The sequence below is a fragment of the Capra hircus genome, chromosome 4, assembly GCF_001704415.2.
Source record: "Capra hircus breed San Clemente chromosome 4, ASM170441v1, whole genome shotgun sequence".
Taxonomy (NCBI): domain Eukaryota; kingdom Metazoa; phylum Chordata; class Mammalia; order Artiodactyla; family Bovidae; genus Capra; species Capra hircus.
Window position 1 is genome coordinate 48,175,562 of NC_030811.1, and position 20,687 is coordinate 48,196,248.

General features: G+C 36.8%; 1 protein-coding gene across 2 annotated transcripts in view; it reads left to right on the forward strand.

Moving 5' to 3' along the window:
* The window catches only part of STK31 (serine/threonine kinase 31), an 84,996-nt gene continuing 68,661 nt past the window's right edge, over nucleotides 4,353-20,687 (forward strand). The window contains exons 1-6 of one of the 2 annotated variants that reach the window (XM_005679294.1): nucleotides 4,353-4,428; nucleotides 6,479-6,525; nucleotides 6,614-6,666; nucleotides 12,496-12,594; nucleotides 17,301-17,375; nucleotides 18,863-19,021. In XM_005679294.1, coding sequence (XP_005679351.1) covers nucleotides 4,379-4,428; nucleotides 6,479-6,525; nucleotides 6,614-6,666; nucleotides 12,496-12,594; nucleotides 17,301-17,375; nucleotides 18,863-19,021 — 483 coding nt within the window. In that variant the 5' untranslated portion in view covers nucleotides 4,353-4,378. Of the gene's footprint in view, nucleotides 4,429-6,478; nucleotides 6,526-6,613; nucleotides 6,667-12,495; nucleotides 12,595-17,300; nucleotides 17,376-18,862; nucleotides 19,022-20,687 lie in introns of those variants that run through there. The other variant, XM_005679295.1, reaches the window with a different exon arrangement.

Sequence of the window (20,687 nt, forward strand, 5' to 3'; positions counted from 1 at the left end):
CATAATTACTTTATAGTGGTATCTAATGATTTTTAGGTTGTTTTGTTAATATGAGGGGCTTTCCTGGTGACTCAGATGGTAAAGAATATGCCTGCAATGCAGAACACATGGGTTCGATCCCTGGGTTGGAAAAATCCCTTGGAGGAAGGCATGGTAACCCACTCCAGTATTCTTGCCTGGAGAATCCCACGGACAGAGGAGCCTGGTGGGGTACAGTCCATAGGGTTGCTAAGAGTCGGACATGACTGAGCAATTTCACTGGTTCATAGGGTTGCAAAGAGTCAGACATGACTAAAGCGACTTAGGAAGCATGCACATTAACTATGAATTATTGATAAGTGTATTGATACCTCCTGTGTGCCATTTCAATTTTTGTTTGGTCCCCCTCTAACCATAGTACTGCTGTGAAACACTTCTAAGCAGACTTCTGACAGCTTCACATGGAAGCTGTTTGATGGCACTCTGTCTTGGGACCACGCCATTACTCTCTTGCTGTATTATCTAAAGATCCTCTGACACTGTAGCTTGGGATGCTCACTGGAACCCCTCTGCATCATACATGTTAGTGCATGTGGAACATTTACTATGACTGACTACATTCTATGACATAAAACAAGTCTCAATGCTTTTTAAAGATTCAGATAATAAATTATGTCCTCTGACTACAATGGCATTAAATTAGAAATCAGTAACAAAGATGTCCCAATATCTGGGACTTCGCCAAATATTTGAAAGTTATACAACATATGTCTAAATATCCCATGGGTTGAAAAAGAATTCAGAAAAAGAATCAAACCACTTAATGGAATGAGAATGGAAATAAAAATATGTGTGATTCAGCTAAAGCAGTAGTTAGAGGGAAATTGAGAGTGGCAAATGCCTATACCAGAAAAGATTTCAAATCAGTGACCTTAGCTTTCACCTTAAGAAACTAGAGAAAGAAGAGAAAATGAAAATTAAAATTAAATAGGAAAAAGGAAATAATAAAGATCAGAGCAGAAATGGAAAACAAAAATTATAGAAACATGAATAAAACCAAATGCTGTTTAGTTCTTTTTTTTTGAGAAAAAATTGATACCTCTATTAATAGCTAGATTAATCAGCAAAGGAGAAAAAGCACATAATTCACCATTAGGGACAAGAGTGGTGATGTTACCATAGTTTCTGAGATAGTAAAGGAATGTTATCAACAATTCATGCCAATGAATTTGCTTAAATTCCTTAAAAGACACAAAATGTAAAGTTCATTCAATAATTAATAGATGACTAGCCTTAGATTGATTTTATGCTGATTAGACTTTTTCAATTAAAGAAACTGAATTTGTGGTTAGTGGCATTCCCACAAAGAAAATTCCAGGTCCGAATGGCGGCACTGTGAATTTTACCAAATATTTAAGGAACAAAGATTGCTAATTCTATGCAGACTTTTTCAGAAAATTGAAGTTAGTAGTTTTTACAGCTCATTCTATGTGGTCAGTATTGCTCTGATAACCAAACCAAAGACATTGCAAGAAAGGAAGATTTCAGACCTATATCCCTCTTGAACATAGATGCAAAAATACTTAATATTTTAGCAAATCTAATATAAGAATATATAAAAAAAGATAATACATCATGACCAAGTTTTATGCAAGGGTTGCAAGTTTGGTTTAACATTTGAAAATTAGCCAGTATAATTTATCAAACCCAAATTTATCATTTGGGCTTCCCTGGTGGCTCAGTGGTTAAGAATCTGCCTGCCAATGCATGAGAGGATGGTTTGATCTCTGGGTTGGGGAAGATGCTCTGGACAAAGAAATGTTAACCCACTCCAGTATCCTTGCCCAGGAAATCCCATGGACAGAAGTCTGGTGGGCTACAGTCCATAGGGTCCCAAAAGAGTAGGACACAACTTAGTGACAATAACTCATTGTAGTTAACAAATTAAAAAAGAACCACATGATCATTATCACAGATGCAGGACTATTTGATAAAACTGAATATACATTCATAAAAACTCCCAGCAAACTAAAAATAGAAGGTAATTTCTTCAACTGGTAAATGGTATCTACTAAAACTCTACAGCCAGTATCAATGGAAAGAAAGGCAATGCCAAAGAGTGTTCAAACTACCACACAATTGCACTCATCTCACACGCTGGTAAAGTAATGCTCAAAATTCTCCAAGCCAGGCTTCAACAATACATGAAATGTGAAATTCCAGATGTTCAAGCTGGTTTTAGAAAAGGCAGAGGAACCAGAGATCAAATTGCCAACATCTGCTGGATCATCAAAAAAAGCAACAGAGTTCCAGAAAAAGATCTATTTCTGCTTTATTGACTATGCCAAAGCCTTTGACTACGGGGATCACAACAAACTATGGAAAATTCGGAAAGAGATGGGAATACTATACCCGGCTCTTGAGAAATCTATATGCAGATCAGGAAGCAACAGTTAGAACTGGACATGGAACAACAGACTGGTTTCAAATAGGAAAAGGAGTACGTCAAGGCTGTATATTGTCACCCTGCTTATTTAACTTATATGCAGTGCATCATGAGAAATGCTGGGCTGGATGAAGCACAAGCTGGAATCACAATTGCCAGGACAAATATCAATAACCTCAGATATGCAGATGACACCACCCTTATGGCAGAAAGTGAAGAAGAACTAAACGGCCTCTTGATGAAGTGAAAGAGGGAGTGAAAAAGTTGGCTTAAAGCTCAACATTCAGAAAACAAAGGTCATGGCATTTGGTCCCATCACTTCATTGCAAATAGATAGGGAAACAGTGGAAACAGTGTCAGACTTTTTTTTGGGGGGCTCCAAGATCGGTGCAGATGGTGACTGCAGCAATGAAATTAAAAGACGCTTAATCCTTGGAAGGAAAGCTATGGCCAACCTAGATAGCACATTAAAAAGTAGAGACATTACTTTGCCAACAAAGGTCCGTCTAGTCAAGGCTATGGTTTTTCCAGTAGTCATGTATGGATGTGAGAGTTGGACTGTAAAGAAAGCTGAGTGCCAAAGAATTGATGCTTTTGAATTGTGGTGTTGGAGAAGACTTTTGAGAGTCCCTTGGACTGCAAGGAGATCCAATCTGTCCATCCTAAAGGAGATCCGTCCTGAGTGTACATTGGAAGAACTGATGTTAAAGCTGAAACTCCAATACTTTGTCCACCTGATAGGAAGAACTGACTCATTTGAAGACCCTTATGCTGGGAAAGATTGAAGGCAGGAGGAGAAGGGGATGGCAGAGGATCACATAGTTGGATAGCTATTTATGGACTAAATGGACATGAGTTTGGGGTAACTCCAGGAGTTGGTGATAGACAGGGAAGCCTGGCATGCTGCAGTCCCTGGGGTCGCAAGGAGTGGGACACGACTGAGAGACTGAACTGAACTGAATACAGAGCAAGGAACTATTGATACATGTGACAAAATGGATGAATCTCAATTATACTGAATGAAAGAAAACAGAATGGACACGCTGTATGATTTGGTTAACATGAAATTCTAGGAAATGCAAACTGGTGACAGAAAGCAGAATCTATTACTTGGAGTAGACGGGGGCCAACGACCATAAAGGGACAAGAAGAAACTTCCGACTGCGGTGGGGGGCATGGGGAGGGTGTGAAGGAAATGACTGTCCTCTTAATTGTGAGGTTAATTTCAACAGTGTACACACATAGTCTGTCATTAATATGTGTACTGTTACTACTTTACTGCTGTATTATTGTATATAATACTTCAAACTGGCAAAAATTAGTGGAGATAATTTTCAACTGTTGTGCAAGGTTTGCCAGAAAGTAACATCTGCTCATAACCAGATAAGCTATATTAATTACCCACCCCCCACCCCCCGCCTTAATGTGAAAAACGCAGCAACACGAACGAGAGCTGACCCTAGGCTGGACTGAGAAATGCTTGCAAAGCTACTAACCTGAGCATCATGCTTTCATTGTACTAAAGTCATTCTCCCCTTTCTACCTTGTTAAAAAAACAAAAATGCTGGGATTCTTCCAACTTGGGTATTTAAAATAATTTAAGCAACATGTACAAATTACGAAAGGACACAAAAGTCCACACCACTATCTCACGTCACCGTTTGAAGTTTGCTAAACGAGACAGCAGACGGCCATTGTCCACAGGTGCTGGGAATGCCGTCATACAAAGCCTGTGCGCAGACTCCGTGCGCTCCTCGCAGAGCGCGTGGTTCCCAGCCGGCACGCCCCGCCCTAGGCCGCATGCCCTGATGCTCACGTGAGCGAGGCAGTTGAGCAAAGGCAGGATGTTGGCACAGCAACGCGCGCGCAAGCGCCGTTTGGAGACCCAGTGGCCAGAACACGTGAGGTAAGTGTGCACGTTTGCGGCGGCGGGCGGAGAGCTGAGGGCCCGGCATGTGGGGCCCGGGGCATTCTTCTAGAACTTCTGTGGCAGGAAGTGCGAGGTCAGTAGCAGTGCTTTCGGTGGGTTTGGTGATGGTAGCACCGTATTTTCACCCTGGGTTGTCTTTTAGGTCCACAAGTATGGGCGTGGCCGTTTCCTGGCCTTCTTGGTTTCCAAGCTGCCCGCTGCTTCTGAGGGTGAAGCCACCCCAGTCGCTAAGTAAGGGTGCTGCCAGAAGGCGAAGCTGGCCTGCAAATAACTGGGCCTGCTGCTCTGGGTGAAGACAGAGGCCTGCAGACCAGTTCTCGGGTGGAATTCTCTCTTCCAGCAAATTCTGTGCCCTTTTAAACTTCGAAATGCCTGCTAAGACAGGCGTTGGGAGCGACCTGGACTCACTCCTAATTCTCGATGTGAATTGGAAGTGCTGTTTGGTAATCCTGGTTTGCAGATAGTGGGTGCAGCACCACTCCCTTCTTGTGAGTGTGTGAAAGTCTCTCAGTCGTGTCCGACTCCCTGAGACCCGGTGAACTGTAGCCCCCTCCAGACTCCTCCGTCCATGGGATTCTCCCGGCAAGAAGACCGGAGCGGGTTGCCGTTTCCTTCACCACTCTCGTGTTAACCATTGCCAAAAAGTGTTTTTGACCCCTTTAAAAATAAGATTTTGAAACATTTTACGTCGCGTGGTGCCATTTCCAAAGTAAAGGTTTTCATTTTAGAAAGAAAACAAAATGAAAGTCATTAAGTCGTGTCTGACTCTCGCGATTCTCCAGGCAAGAATACTGGAGTGGGTAGCTGGTCCCTTCTCCAGGGGATCTTCCCAACACAGGAATCAAACCGGGATCTCCTGCATTGCAGGTGGATTCTTTACCAGCTGAGCTACCAGGGAAGCCCCCATCTTTTAAATTAAGCGAGTGTCTTCCAGAGAAATAAGTTTCTTTGGACAGATTCTAACTTGTTTTTACAACTTTTTGCTCGACTTAAAATTTACCTTTTGAGTAGTATATGAGCAAGAATCCTTGTTTTAAAGATGGTTTGATCCTACTTAGTGTATGTGAAAAATGTAAAGTTGTAAAAAAAATCATAATAGTATAAAATTTTTTATGATCTTTCCCCCAGTGTGACACAAGATTAACTTCTTTTCCTGTGGTTGGGGGAGGATTTGGATATTTGGTGTTGTGATGTTCTTAATTAACTCTTAAAATTCTTCAAAAGATCTATTTTCAATTCCAAAACCTAATGTTTATGCATATAAAGTGCCATATTCTAGTGTTTTAAGGGCAAAGTTAGAACTAGTACACATCTTGAAATACCTTGCATTTGGCAAAGCAAATTATGTAATGAAAACTGTTTTTGAAGTTAGGGGCACAATTTGATTGATTTTGCAGTTTTTAAATGCAGCGTATCTTCAAAAGCAGAAACCATAAAATGGATATTCTTGCTTAAAAATGAAATACCAGTCTGAAGCATTTGTGTTATGTATATATGTTTGTAGTGTTTCTTTTTGTTTTAATTGTGGGAGTGCTACTCTTGTTTAGTGCATGTGTGTTTAGTTGCCCAGTTGTGTTAGACTCTGCAGCCCTTTGGACTGTAGCCTATCAGACTCTGTCCATGGGACGTTTTCAGGCAAGAATACTGTCGTGGGTTTCCATTTCTTCCTCCAGGGGATCTTCCCAGCTCAGGGATTGAACCCACCTCTCCCGTGTCTCCCACATTGCAGGTGGATTCTTTACCTGCTGAGCCATCAGGGAAGCCACTACTCTTGTTTAGGAAAGACATCAATTATTTTAAAGAATATACACTTTGTACTGAAATATTTATGTAACTGAAAAGAGTGTGCATCAATTATACTATTCAGTGTAAATTTATAAAAGTTTGTTTAGAGAGATAATTTCAAAGATAGAAATTGCATCCAATGAAATTGCAAGATATACCCAAAATAATTATTGCAAAACACATCTTTGAAGTTGTTTTTAATATAGAGTTTGGATTTTGATAACTTTATTTGGGACAAAACATGCACAGAGGAATTTGAACGTTATATGATTTTGTCTTTAATTCACTGTTAATGGCCAGATTAATAGAATGTAATTCAAAGTATTGAATTGTTTTAGTTTTTCAGGAATTGTCCAAATGGAGGAAGATAAACATTGCAGTAAAGGTACTGACACTAAAAATTATTTTTGTATGTAAAAGTTAGATGATCTTGATGAATTTCTAATTTTCTTTGCATTGTAATTTGATTTTAGTTGAAGATGTGGTTGGAAGTCACGTGGAAGATGCAGTAACATTTTGGGCCCAGGTAAAATAGCCTGACTTATTTCCTCTCCCACCTCTTCCTCCACTAACCCAGATCCTCCCCAACAAAAATGAAAATAAAACCTTGTAATATGATATATATGTCATTGTTATTTTCCATGCTTAATTTTTATTGAACATTATTTAACACAGGGCGTTATTAGAAGACAAATGGCTAAAAACTGAACTTAATACCAGAATTATGAATGTGAGGTTTTAAAATTACACTTAATTTAGTATCAGCAATTTAGCCTGCATAAATTACTGAAGATGCTGAGAAACTTGTATTTGTGAAGTTACAGCTCCATCTAGAGGTCTTGGATGTGATTGTTTCTTGAGTGATTCAGTTCAGTTCAGTGCCTCAGTCATGTCAGACTGTGACTCCATGGACTGCAGCACACCAGGCTTCCCCATCCATTACCAACTCCTGGAGCTTACTCAGACTCACATCTGTTTAGTCGGTGATGCCATCCAACCGTCTCATCCTCTGTCGTCCCCTTCTCCTCCTGCCTTCAATCTTGCCCAGCATCAGGGTCTTTTCCAGTGAGTCAGTTCTTTGTATCAGGTGTCCAAAGTATTGGAGTTTCAGCTTCAGCATCAGTCCTTCCAGTGAATATTCAGAACTGATATCCTTTAGGATTGACTGGTTAGATCTCCTTGCTGTCCAAGGGACTCTCAAGAGTCTTCTCCAACATCACAGTTGAAAAGCATCAATTCTTCGCACTCAGCTTTCTTTATAGTCCAACTCTCACATCCGTACATGACTACTAGAAAAACCATAGCTTTGACTATATGAACTTTTGTTGGCAAAGTAATGTCTCTGCTTTTCAATATGCTGTCTAGGTTGGTCATAGCTTTTCTTCCGAGGAGCAAGTAATACTGTTTTTAAATTTCTTAAGTGATATTGTTTTTAAATTTCTGTCTTTTTTCTGTTGGCTTAATTTTGAATTTGAGGTACAATATCTTTTTCATCATATAATTGAAAGTACTAATGGAACATTTATAATTTTATATTGGCAGTCTTCAAGGCAAATAAGTTTACTCAATTTTAAATACAGAGCGAAGCACCAAAGTGCTTATGTTCCAGAATTTAAGGTGAATCTCTCTAATGTACAGTTACTCAATAACTTTTAATTTTATGAGCTGTGTTATATGAAGGGGAAGGGAATAACATTTCTGTGTATTCTGCAGCCTGAGAACAACTCTCTTTGTGCGGGTAGAGTGAATTGGCAATATGGGAAACAGGATTTATGAAAAAGAATGATTAAAGAAGAAATAAGATTAACTCAGGCTTCTTAAATCTATTTAGAAAACATATTTTAGAAGAGTAATATTTGTAGAAAAATTCAACAAATTTCTATCTTGGCTTAGGGACACATTTTCTAAAGGGTGCCCACATGTCTTTGCCCATTTCCCCATTTCCTCTGCATTAATAGCACCCGTGTCCCTCTCAGTAGTGTCCAGTGTTGGATGATAAATATTTTTAAGCTTATTAAATAGGAACAACATATACTATCTTAATTAAATAAGATTTTCTAGATGAGTACTGCCTGGTAGAAATATAATTTGAGCCATATAAGTAATTTAAATTTAAAAGACACATTCAAAATGAAAAAGAAACAGGCAAGATCAATTTTAATAAAAACATTTTATGTAACTCAGCACATCCTAAGTATCTTTTTAAAATATAATGAACACAAGTATGTTAACAAGATATTTTATTTTCCTTTTTTCATAGTAAGTTTACAAAACCCAGTGTATATGTTAGACTTACAGTACAACTTAGATGAGCCACATTTCAGGTAAGAATTGGCTAGTATTGGTCAGTGCAGCTCTAGACTTCAATTTTTGTTGACATTTATGTGAATTTGTAGCCTGAATTTGAAATTATGATTTAAACCAGATGTCAGCAAACTTTTTCTGTTTAATACTAGTAAGTATTTTAAGGCTTGTGGCTGTTTTGCAACTGTTCAGCTCTACAAAAGTTGCCATTGTAGTACAAAGGCAGCCATAGACAATATATAAATAAATAGGTATATCTGTAAATAAAATTTTATTTACCAAAACAGCAGAACTCATAATTTTCGAACCTCTGATTTCAACCATGAAGTTGAGGCCCCTGTAGAAATTGAAAGACATTTCAAAAAGAGAGAAAGCATGTCTTAATTGAATGAAAAGATTAAGAACTAAAACTACTAAAGTGTCCATATGAATCAGATTTTTTTTTTTTTAAGAAGCAAATTGTTTGTGCACACATGTGAATCCATATTGGAGACAGGCCCTATGTGTGCCCCTCTGACAGTTGTAATAAGAGATTTCCTTGGTCGACTAACCTGAAATCTCGTACCTTAACACATGCTAAGGCCAAAAACAGTCATTAAGAAGAAGAGAAGACCCTTCTCAACCTTGGGAAGCATCTTCCAGAAGGTTGGTTGGGAATAACTGTGCTTCTCATTTGTATGTTGTTTCTAGGAAAAAATTTTTTAAATGAATCCTGTACATCTAAGGGACATCTTTTGATGTTTGATGAAATTTTGATATGTTTTGATAAAATGCTAAAAATTAAAAAAATTCACAATGACATTGCTAAGATGCTCTATCTTGGTCTGTAATCTCATTTCAAGAACACATGCATGCTAAGTCGCTTCAGTCCTCTCCTACTCTTTTACAGCCCCATGGGCTATAACCCACAAGGCTCCTCTGTCCATGGCATTCTCCAGGCAAGAATACTTTAGTGGGTTGCTGTTTCCTTCTCACAGGGATCTTCCCGACCCAGGGATTGAAGCCACATCTATGTCTCCTGCATTGGCAGGCAGGTTCCTTACGATTAGCGCCACCTGGGAAGCCCAGGTCATTTCAAGAACACAGTATTTTTGTAAAGTGTGGTCCCAACAGGGGGACACTTCATGAATTTCACTTTAAAAGACATTTCTTTATATAGCAGTGCTAAGCATGAAAGGACTTCTCATATTCTTATAAACATGAAGCTCACTCTGTTGCTTAACAGTTGTTTTCATTTTGTGTTTTCCAAGTGTGCATGTGGTATACTTTGTGAGAATAGACTTAGTATATGTGATTTTTCTGGAGGTTGATAATTTTGCATGCAGTGGATTTTCTTTAAAAAGAATGGTCAGTTACATACCTGCTTCAAGAGTATTTTCCTGTAAAAAAAAAGACTTTTTTGCTATCTTAATTTTGGTTTTATTATTTGATGTTAACATTTTATATAATTGTATTGGATCTCTTAGTATCAAATAATAGATGTAATATAATAGTCACTTTTTTTTCTGAAAACCTCGTCACTCTTTTTTCTGAAAAATGCTGCACGATGCTAATTTTCTGTGTAATTTCCTCCCCTGCTCAATTGTAAGATGTACTTTTTAATACCTGATGTGTATATACTGTTTAACAGAAAAGGCAATGATAAAACAGTAATTCTACAGAAAGAATATAGCAGAAAAAAAGCTAATTATAGCGTTTGATTAGGGTTTTGATAGGCTGTAGATGAAGAGTAAATAGAGATTTAGAAACATACGGAGGCAGGTCAAGATGAAGATCTGCTCACATGTATTCTCTGTTTTTCTACCACTTTGGGTTTTCTGCCATTTAAGCCACTTACATGAGAACACTTTGAAAATTTCAGTAGGCCTAGTTTGCTGAGTAGCCATTGGAGGAATCTTAAGTATTTGATATTTGAATAAAGTACAAAGTCTAATTATGTAAAATGTTTTGGTGTATTCTGAACTTCAGAGAGTTCATTCCTGGGGATTATTAAAGACTGATTTCAGTGTGTTTTGGGGTCAGTTTGAATTCACTTCACATTTTTACTATGCATAGAAACTCGAGTTTGTTTTCATTTATCGAAGATAATCATATTCTTTTTAGCCTTATTGACTGTGTTATTGATACATTTTTAAAGAACATACGTATTTAACAGTTTCCTTTGAAATAACTTTATACTTACAGGAAAGTGGTAAAATTATTTTCAATATTATGCCCTTCACCTAGCTTTCCTTGTTTGTAACATTTTACATAACCATAGTACAGTGGTCACAGTCAGGAAATTGACACTGGTACAGTACTAGTAACTCTTAAGTACAGCCCTAATTCAAATTCCACCAGTGTTTTTCTTATTTTCTTTTTGTTTCTATTCCAGGATCTGCTTCAAGATCTCACATTTTATTTAGTTGTCATGTATCCTTAGTCTCATCCAACATTTGGTAGTTCTTTTATACTTTTATCTTTCGTGATTTTGACATTTTTAATGAGTACCGGTTACTTTATAGAGGATCCCTCAGTTTGTATTTGTTTATGGTTTCTCGTAAACAAATTGGCAGTAGTACTACAGAAGTGACTAGCCCTACAGTACATACTACAGTATGATGTACTGAAATTATGTCATATTGAGGACTTATAATATGGAGATATTTCTTTATTGGTGATATTAACCTTGATGCACTTTATAAGGGGATAACTGCCACGTGTCAATTGTAAAGTTACTGTTTTTCCTTTCGTAAGTAATGAGTGTTTTAGAAGAAGATACATTGAGACCATCTAATCTTGTTTTTCTTAAACTTTTTACCCACGGATATTTTATTTATGACTATGGTCTTTGATGATGATTTTCTGTTTTCCTCATTCCCTCTGCATTTGTTAATTGGAATTACTTATTAAGGAAGAGTTGTTTCCTCACGACCTTTTGTTTAGTCAGTCAGTTATTTATATTAATATACACCTGTGGCTTATAATCTAGTACTGTCATTTATTTTGTTGTTTACATTGTTCCAGCTTTGGCCGTTAGGAGATTGTTCACATTGACTACTGTATCATTTAAGCGACACCCATTCTTTTTTTTGAATATTTCTTTACTTTTTGGCACCACCAGATATTCCAGGATCATCATTTATTTCCCTGTCCTAGTCCTGGAATGATCCACTCTCCAGAGAAATCTTGTTTCTTTTATCAGAGAATGGTGTTTAGAAATCAAGATCTGGGTACTAGGTGTGCTTGTCACTACTTGAATATTATTGCTTCTAGTTCCTCTTAGCAGACAGAGCTAGGAAATAAATTTATCAATGTAATACAAAAATACAAATACATATAACTAACACGTGCATATTTATATTTATCTGTATTCTTTCATATATACATATATTCACACATAAACATGTGTACTTGTGTACCTATGTATGTATATATACATGAATTCATACTGATACTTTGCAATTGTAATCTAACGTTGCAGGTTCATTCTAGCCTGCCTTCCTTATTTGTAATTTCTTTCTGCCTGCTTTCATTATATACAGTGTATTTATTTATTTGTTCAATCCTCGTATACATCTAAAGTAGTTTCAAAATCTTTAACCCATGCCCCTATGAGAAATAAATTTACTAAGTAGATAACAGTGTTCATGTACAAAGGAACCTATACATTTTGAAATCAGTTTTACATCTTTTTCCTGTACACAGCAACAAATATGTGAGAAGACCCATGTCACTTGACTAAAATACGGTACCTATTTTGAGCAATTAGGATTTGATTTAAAGTAAAATCCAGAGACAAAGTTATCTCTTCATATGATATTAATAATATTTAGTATCTAATTTTGAATTCCATGTAATTTGAACTCATTGGGAGGTAAAAATTTTCTATAGCCTAGTTCCATTTCTAGTAAAGAACTCATTTGAATGATGAAAAGTAATGATGTGAGAATTTATTTAATTTCTAATGCTCCAAAACCTTTTAAGTATCATGCGTAGTAAAACTCTTGTTTGCATAACATTGCAAATATTAATAATATTTTAATGAATTTATGTCTGTCCTTCCTTCTAGAGTATCAATAGAAATAAGGATATTATGAAGATTGGTTGTTCACTGTCTGAAGTCTGTCCTCTTGCCAATTCAGTTTTTGGGAATCTTGATCCAAAGAAGGTGAGCCATATTCTTGGATACAATTATTCCATCTTTCCTGTTAGCTTTCCTGATCTTAGATTTTATAGACTTTGGAATTTTTGTTATATTTGAAGAAAGAGGAACATTTTTAGAATTTGTATAGACTATAGTCATTATAAATTTATTTTTTCAAAAATACTTATGAACTGTCTGCTATCTACCAGGCACTGTGTTAAACACTGGTACTTAACACAGTGGTGAACAGAATAGAATCATTGTCCTTGACCTTGATTCACAAAAATTTATAAGAGAGATGTTTATGGAGAACAGTTTGACGGTATATATGTGCATGTATTTTTTAATTGGCATAATTTACAATGCAGTATGTATCTTTTAAGTACACAGCTTGATGAATTTTTCGTATGTTTTCATCTGTGTGATCACCACCCAGATCAAGATACAATTCTGTCAGCTTAGAAAATTCACTCAGGCCCCTTTCAGTCAGTTCTTAGTCAGTAGTCCTTTAACAGAGGTAACTATTATTCTGACTTCTGTCACCATAGGTTCATTTGCCTATTCTTAAATTATACAACATATATACTCTTTTGTGTATGTATGGCTTTTTTTGTTCAATATAATTTCTGAGATTTATCCATATTGTTGTATGTTTGTTCTTTTTCAACCTATGCAGTTTCAGTGTATGAAAGTGAAAATACTAGTTGCTCAGTCTTGTCCAACTCTTTGCGACCCTATGAACTGTAGTCTGCCAGGCTTCTCTGTCCATGGGATTCTCCAGGCAAGAATACTGGAGTGGGTTGGGATTCTCTTCTCCAGGGGATCTTCCTGACCCAGGGATCAAAGCTGGGTCTCTTGTATTGCAGGCAGATTCTTTACCATCTGAGCTACCAGGGAAGCCCAAATATATAAATACACCAAAATTAATCTCTTCTCCTTTGCTGGGCATTTGGATTGTTTATAGTTTTTGGCTACTGTGAATGAAACTGCTATGAACTCCTTATACAAGACTTCTGATGGATGTTTTAACTAATTTATTTTGTGTATATACCTAAGAGTGAAATTGCCAAGTCATAGAGTAGGTGCGTTTCACTTCAGTAGGTACCAGCCAGTCAGTTTGGCAAAGTATTGAACCACTTTGCATCTTTACCAGCAAAGTTTTGAGAGTTCTAGTTCTTCTGTGTCTTCACCAACCCTTTACATTGTCAGTCTTTTTAATACTAGCCATTTCTGGTGGGTGTGTAATGTTATTTTGTGATTTTACTTTTATTTACCTTAGGAATCTGAGCTTAAGCATGCTCTTCAAGTTTTATTAGCCATTTGGATATCTTTTGTGAAGTACCTGTTTAGATCTTTTTCCAGTTTTCAAGGTTATTTGTCTTGATTGATTTATAGGAAGTTCTATACAGTTGGGCCTCCATTATATATGTATTCCACGTTCATGAATTCACCCAACTGCAGGTTAGAAACATTCCAGAAATTTTTCAGGCAATTCCAATGAGCAGAACTTGAATTTGCCACATACTGGCGACTATTTGCATAGCATTTTCCTTGTATTAAGTGTAACAGATAATCTAGAAATGTTTTAAATTGTATGGGAGGATATATGAAAGTTATGTGCACACATTGTGACATTTTATATAAGGGATTTTAGTGTCGAGGGGGGTCCTGGAAACACTCCCCTGTGGATACCAAGGGACAATTGCTTGTGTTCTTTATATATTCTGGAAATGAATCCTTTGTCTTACACGTGTTGCCAGTGTCTCTTAGTCCATGGCTTCCCTGCTCACTTTCTTAATAACATTTGAAATCTATTAAATTTTTCTTTTTTGGCTTCTGCTTTCTGTTTCCGACATAAGATATCTTTACTTACCCCAAGGCCTTGACTGTATTCTCCAATTTTGTTTTTCCCCTAGAAGTTTTTGCATTTAGGGCTATGGTATTTACCTCCAGTAAATTTTTGGTTGTGATTTGAAGTTGAAAGTGAAAGTCACTGTCATGTCCCACTCTTTGTGACCCTATGGACTATACAGTCTGTGGAATTCTCCAGGCCAGAATACTGGAGTGGGCAGTCGTTCCCTTCTCCAGGGGATCTTCCCACCTCACAGACCTTCCCACCCCAGGGATTGAACCCAGGTCTACCACATTGCAGGTGAGTTCTCTACCAGCTGAGCCATAAGGGAAGCCCAGGAATACTGGAGTGGGTAGCCTGTCCCTTCTCCAGCAGATCTTCCTGACCCAGGAATTGAACCGAGGTCTCCGACATTGCAGGCAGATTCTCCACCAACTGAGCTATCAGGGAAGCCCCTGATTACAAGTAGAGATCACACTTAATCTTTTTCCATATGAATATTCAATTATATCAGCCCCATTTATTGAAATGATGATCCTTTCTTTGTTCAATTGTATTGGAATCTTTGTTTTAAATCAGATGGCTATATATGAGTGTTAATCATCTTTTTCAAAACAGTAAATGCCTGTAATCATGAACACATCAACTTCTCTGCCAAGAATTTACCCATTGGACATTTAAGTACAGAAAGTACACAAAGGTGTCTATACAAAGATATTCTGTATAGCATTATGTGTAATAGGCAAAAATGAAGATTAGCTAAATATCATTTAATACATACAGTAGTAGTAGTGATGATAATGATAGCTAGCATTTGATAATGATAGCTAGCATTTGCGGGGAAGACGATGGCTCCCCACTCCAGTACTCTTGCCTGGAAAATCCCATGGACAGAGGAGCCTGGTAGGCTGCGGTCCATGGGGTCGCGAAGAGTCGGACACGACTGAGCGACTTCACTTTCACTTTTCACTTTCATGCATTGGAGAAGGAAATGGCAACCCACTCCAGTGTTCTTGCCTGGAGAATCCCAGCGATGGGGAAGCCTGGTGGGCTGCCGTCTATGGGGTCACACAGAGTCGGACATGACTGAAGTGACTTAGCAGCAGCAGCAGCATTTGAATCTTACCCTCCATGAGACAGAGACAGTGTTCTAAGGACTTCGCTACTAACTCATTTAATCCTTACTCATTTGTACCAAATTATTTAATCCTCACAGCAGCCCTGTGAGGCAGATACTTGTTTTTTTCTTTTTTTGGAAATTGAGACACAGCTAGAATAACTTTATGAAAGTCACCAGCTAGTTAATGGTGGATCAAATATTTAAACTCACAGAGCCTACCTTCTTAACAGTTATCTGTCTTGGAATAGTTAATGGATTGTGGTAGATCCTTATTTTAAAATACAAAGTAATCCTTTTTTTCATTTTGCCCTTCTAAGGCACTTTTCCTGCCAGTGGGTCTCCTCTCTGCAAGACATTTTAACACTCCAGATACACTGCATGTCTGTTTATGTTGTCAGGTAGGGTTGAACTTGGGAGGGCTACAAACCACTGTAATATCTAAGATTCTCCTCCACACTCCAGGAACCAATATTCACTCCCTTAGGGATATTATTTCTCCCATTCTCCCATTAAGAATGTGTGATTTAAAGTAATTATCAACTTGGGATGACTTTGTATCTCCCATTTCCACCCTCAGGAGACATTTTCAACATTTGGAAATATTTTTGTTTGTTACAACTGGAAGGAAGGCTATTGGCATGTTACAGCGGTAGAGGCAGGGGGCCCGGGTTGGGGGAATGCTAAACACGTAGAATGCTAAACATTCTACAGTGTATAGGAGAGAAGACATCTCCCTCCCTCCCCCACCAAAGAGTTCAGTTCAAGCACTCAGTCGTGTCCCACTCTTTGCGACCCTGTGGACTGCAGCACGCCAGGCCTCCCAATCCATCGCCCTCTCTTGGAGTTTACTCAAACTCATGTCCATTGAGTTGGTGGTGTCACTGCCATCACCAAAGAATTATTCTGTCTCAAATGTCAGTAGTGGTGAGGTTGATACACTGACTTAAAGGATGTAAATTTTTCTTTGTTCTTTTATTAAACATAATTAAGATATGAATTTAAAATAAATGAAGGTTCAGTATTAAGGATATTATCTAATATCATTTGTTTACTTTTAAATAATACCAGGGTCCTTCTATGTGAAGTAAAAAATGTGTGTTAGTCGCTCAGTAGTGCCCAACTCTTTGCGACCCCATGGATTGCAGTCCACCATGTTCCTCTGTCCATGAGATTTTCCAGGCAAGGATACTGGAGTGGGTTGCCATTTCCTTCTCCAGGGGATCTTCCCAACCCAGGGATCGAACCCAGGTCTCCTGCACTGCAGGCAAATTCTTTACCGACTGAGCTACAAGGGAAGCCCGAAGTAAAAAATGTGAGAATCTTTTTTGGCCGGTTGAACATAGGAATCCTGTAATGGTCAAGAATTATAGTTAAGTGGCGTGTACCTTGGCATGTTTGTGTTTTAAGGGCAATTAATGTCTTCAGACATCAAAACAGCATGATTTGAAGTCTTTGATGTTTGTGCTTTTTTTTTTTTTTGAGTTTTCAGTTTTTATGCTTTTTGTCTTCTCTTTTTTTATTTTTTAGAGAGGCAGAATAATATGATGGACTCTGAAGGCAATTGCCTGGGTTTGAGCTGGTTCTGCTGCTTACTAGCTTGTGACTTTGGGCATGTAATGGTGAAAACAAAGTACCTGCCTCATAGGGTTGTAAGAATAAAATAAGTTATACATAAAGTGCTTAGTAAATGAGCTGATCTACTTAGCATTACTATTCATTAAAATGCCAAATAATTTTGCTTTCTTTTTCTGTCTGTAGATTTATGGTGGATTATTTTCTGAAGATAAATGTTGGTACAGATGCCAAGTACTGAAAGTCATTAACGATGAAAAGGCAAGAACGAGTGTTCAACTTTTTTTTGCCATGAGGAATATTTATTTTCATTCCAAACTTTGATGCTTAATTAGCCTTTCATTGCTTATTCATAGTGGTATAAAATATGGTTGAATACCACTCCAATATTGTAATTAGCCTCCAATTAAATAAATTTTAAAATATGGTTGAATAACATATGAATTGATTAAAACATACATCCCCCCACTCAAAAAACAACAAAAGAAATGAAGTGCTTACAAAAGTCAAAGTTAGATTCAGAAATATTCTTCTGATTTTACGTTGTCATATAATCACCCTGGATTATCAAAGAATAGATTACCTAATTTGTGCATTATTTTTGGTGACCAGTTGGTTCTTTGTATTTTAGTTCTTAATAATTATATTTGAGTCTTGCTGAGTAAGTTAAAAGTTTATTTTATTAAGATTGAGTAGAAAAAGAACATTTAATTCTAAAATTATGTTTATATTTTACTTAGTAGACATGCATGCCGTTAATAGTGAAGATTTGCTTGCCTCTTTTTTGTGCCTTGGTTAAATGTGATGAATTTTCTTTGCATTTAGCTATTTTGTCTTTTACATTGTGAAATTCTGGAATATTTTTAAGGGAATTTGTGGAGATAGGATTCTAAATAGTTGTTTGGAGGCAGTTGGACATCTCAGGCTGTGTAAAAGCATCTCTGTAGGGTTTCTGTTACTATTTTTTTTTTAAATGTCTGCTTTCTTGGACTTAAAAATATGTTATATAATATTTTGTAAATATCGTTCTTGGTGCAATAAAGTAAGATGAAATGCTTTAAGTAATGTTCCAAATATATTTTTAAAATCTTGTGATTTATTATTGTTATAAGTAATGATTTATCTTAGTAAAATAGACCTGTTCCCCACAGTTTGACAACTGGAAATAATATTTTGTGTTTGCTTTTGATTTGGCTTTAACTTTTTAAATTAAGGGCGAAATGGCTTTTGACCTTGTGATAAACTATTTATCTTTTTTACCTTTTATAGATATAGAGCTGGAGGAAAGAGTGAATTTGATTCATTTCAAAGGTCTAATAGCTGGAGTTAAGTTAATCAAAGTTTCCTAAAACTTTGCCTTTTCAGATTTTATTGTTACCAACTTGAACTTAAGAATGTTGATTGGTTTTAACATTAGAGATAGAAGAGAGTCATAAGTTTCATAGACTTATATTTATTTAAATACACGGTTTAAAAAAATCAAAATGAGAAATGGTACTGTTGGAAATAGTACTGTTTGGTACTAGTTGAACTAGTACCAAATAGAAAAATCCCTGGGATCTCATGGACTATGGGTTTTCTGTATTTTGAGGATATTGCTGGAGCTCTTGTTTCTGAATGCATTTAGATAATTTCAGGTGAAATGCTATCATGATTTACAGGTAATTGACATAAAGCAGCAAATATGTGATTTTTTTTGAGATATTTAATCTAAGTTCTGTATTAGTTTTTATCTGATTATTTTCCAGTGTCTGGTGAGATATATTGACTATGGAAATACAGAAATTCTGAATCGATCGGATATAGTAGAGATTCCTTTGGATCTGCAGTTTTCTAGTGTTGCCAAAAAGTATAGACTTTGGGGACTACAAATTCCTTCTGGCCAAGAAGTTACCCAGTTTGATCAGGCAAGTCACAGATTTAAAATATTTTTGTTAATGGAAAGAAAACTATGTGCTTGAAAAAAAAAATGTCTGGTTAAAATCCATTCATTTTCTATAATATGAAAGCTTGTATAAATTAGTGAAAAATGTGACATTATGGAATAACTCAGAAGCAGTTATATAATAATATATTTGTACTCTTCTTTGCTAGGATACACATTCTAGATAAGACTGGTGTTTGTGTGTATACACATATAATAAATGTAAATAGTTTCTTCTGATGAGAAAGCTTCAAAGAATAGTCTCTTATTATTGAGAGACTGATGCATATAATTATTGTTATCTTTTGCTTTTGAGAAAATATTTATAAAATAAAAGTGATCTTTAGCTGTGGCCATAAACATCACAAATTTGAAATAAGCAGAGTTGTAAATTAATCAGATTTTATCTTCTTGGCAGAGGCTCATACTGTTCAACATAGTAATTGGCAGTGACGTTTCTGTTAATCTAGATTCCAGTTTGCATTCATTTCCATTAAATTTTAGGTTAGCAACCTGATTCTGGAAGACCTCATAATTTCAGTGGTAGTCTTAACAGGAATCCTACCTCCTTTTAAATCTGTGCAAAAATGATATTCTTTTGGTAACTGATACTGCTATTGAAGGAATGCTGCACTGCGAAGTAATCAGATACGTATTTTATATTCAGCAGCTCAAATGACTTATGTGAAAATAATCAGTACTAGAAAGAACAATAAAATTTGAAAACCTTCTCTTTGCCTCTTTTTTGTTTAGTTTTTAGTATCTTTTAGGTCACCGGCTGTAGTTTTGTCTGTACTATAGTTACTTTTAAGAAACATTTCTGTACCTAGAACTGTGTTGTTCAGTTACCGAGTCGTGTCCAACTCTGCGACCACATGGGCTTCCCTGTTCACTACCTCCCAGAGTTTGTGCAAATTAATGTGTTTTGAGTCAAGTGATGCTGTCTAACCATCTCATCCTCTGCCACCATCTTCTTTTGCCTTCAGTCTTTCCCAGCACCAGGGTTTTTTTCAGTGTGTCGGCTGTTTGCGTTAGGTAGCCAAAGTATTGCAACTTTAGCTTCAGTGTCAATCCTTCCAATAAATATTCAGGATTTATTTCCTTTAGAACTGGTTTGATCTCCTTGCAGTCCAGGAGATTCCCAAGGGTCTTCTCTAGCACCACAACTCAAAAGCATCAATTCTTCAGCTCTCAGCCTTCTTTATGGTTCAACTCTCAGATCTGTACATGACTACTGGAAAGACCATAGCTTTGACTATACAGACCTTTGTTAGCACAGTGATGTCTCTGGTTTTTAATACACTGTCTAGGTTTGTCATAGCTTTCCTTCCAAGAAGCAAGGATCTCCTAATTTCATGGCTGCAGTCACCATCCACAGTGCCTTAGAGCCCAAGAAAAGAAAATCTGTTACTGCTTCCACATTTTCCCCTTTTTCCTAGATACCAGATTTCATTTTTACATGCTATAATTCCTCAGGACACCTTTATATTTAGTTAGGACCAAAATGGTCAACAGAATCTACTTGATTTAAAGAGATTATTCTAGGGTGTTTAATTGGTACACTTTAAAACATGTATAAATATAGATGCCTGTACAGGTCTTAGCTCTTCTTCTGGAAAGGATTTATCAAGTGTGTAATTGGAGTATAG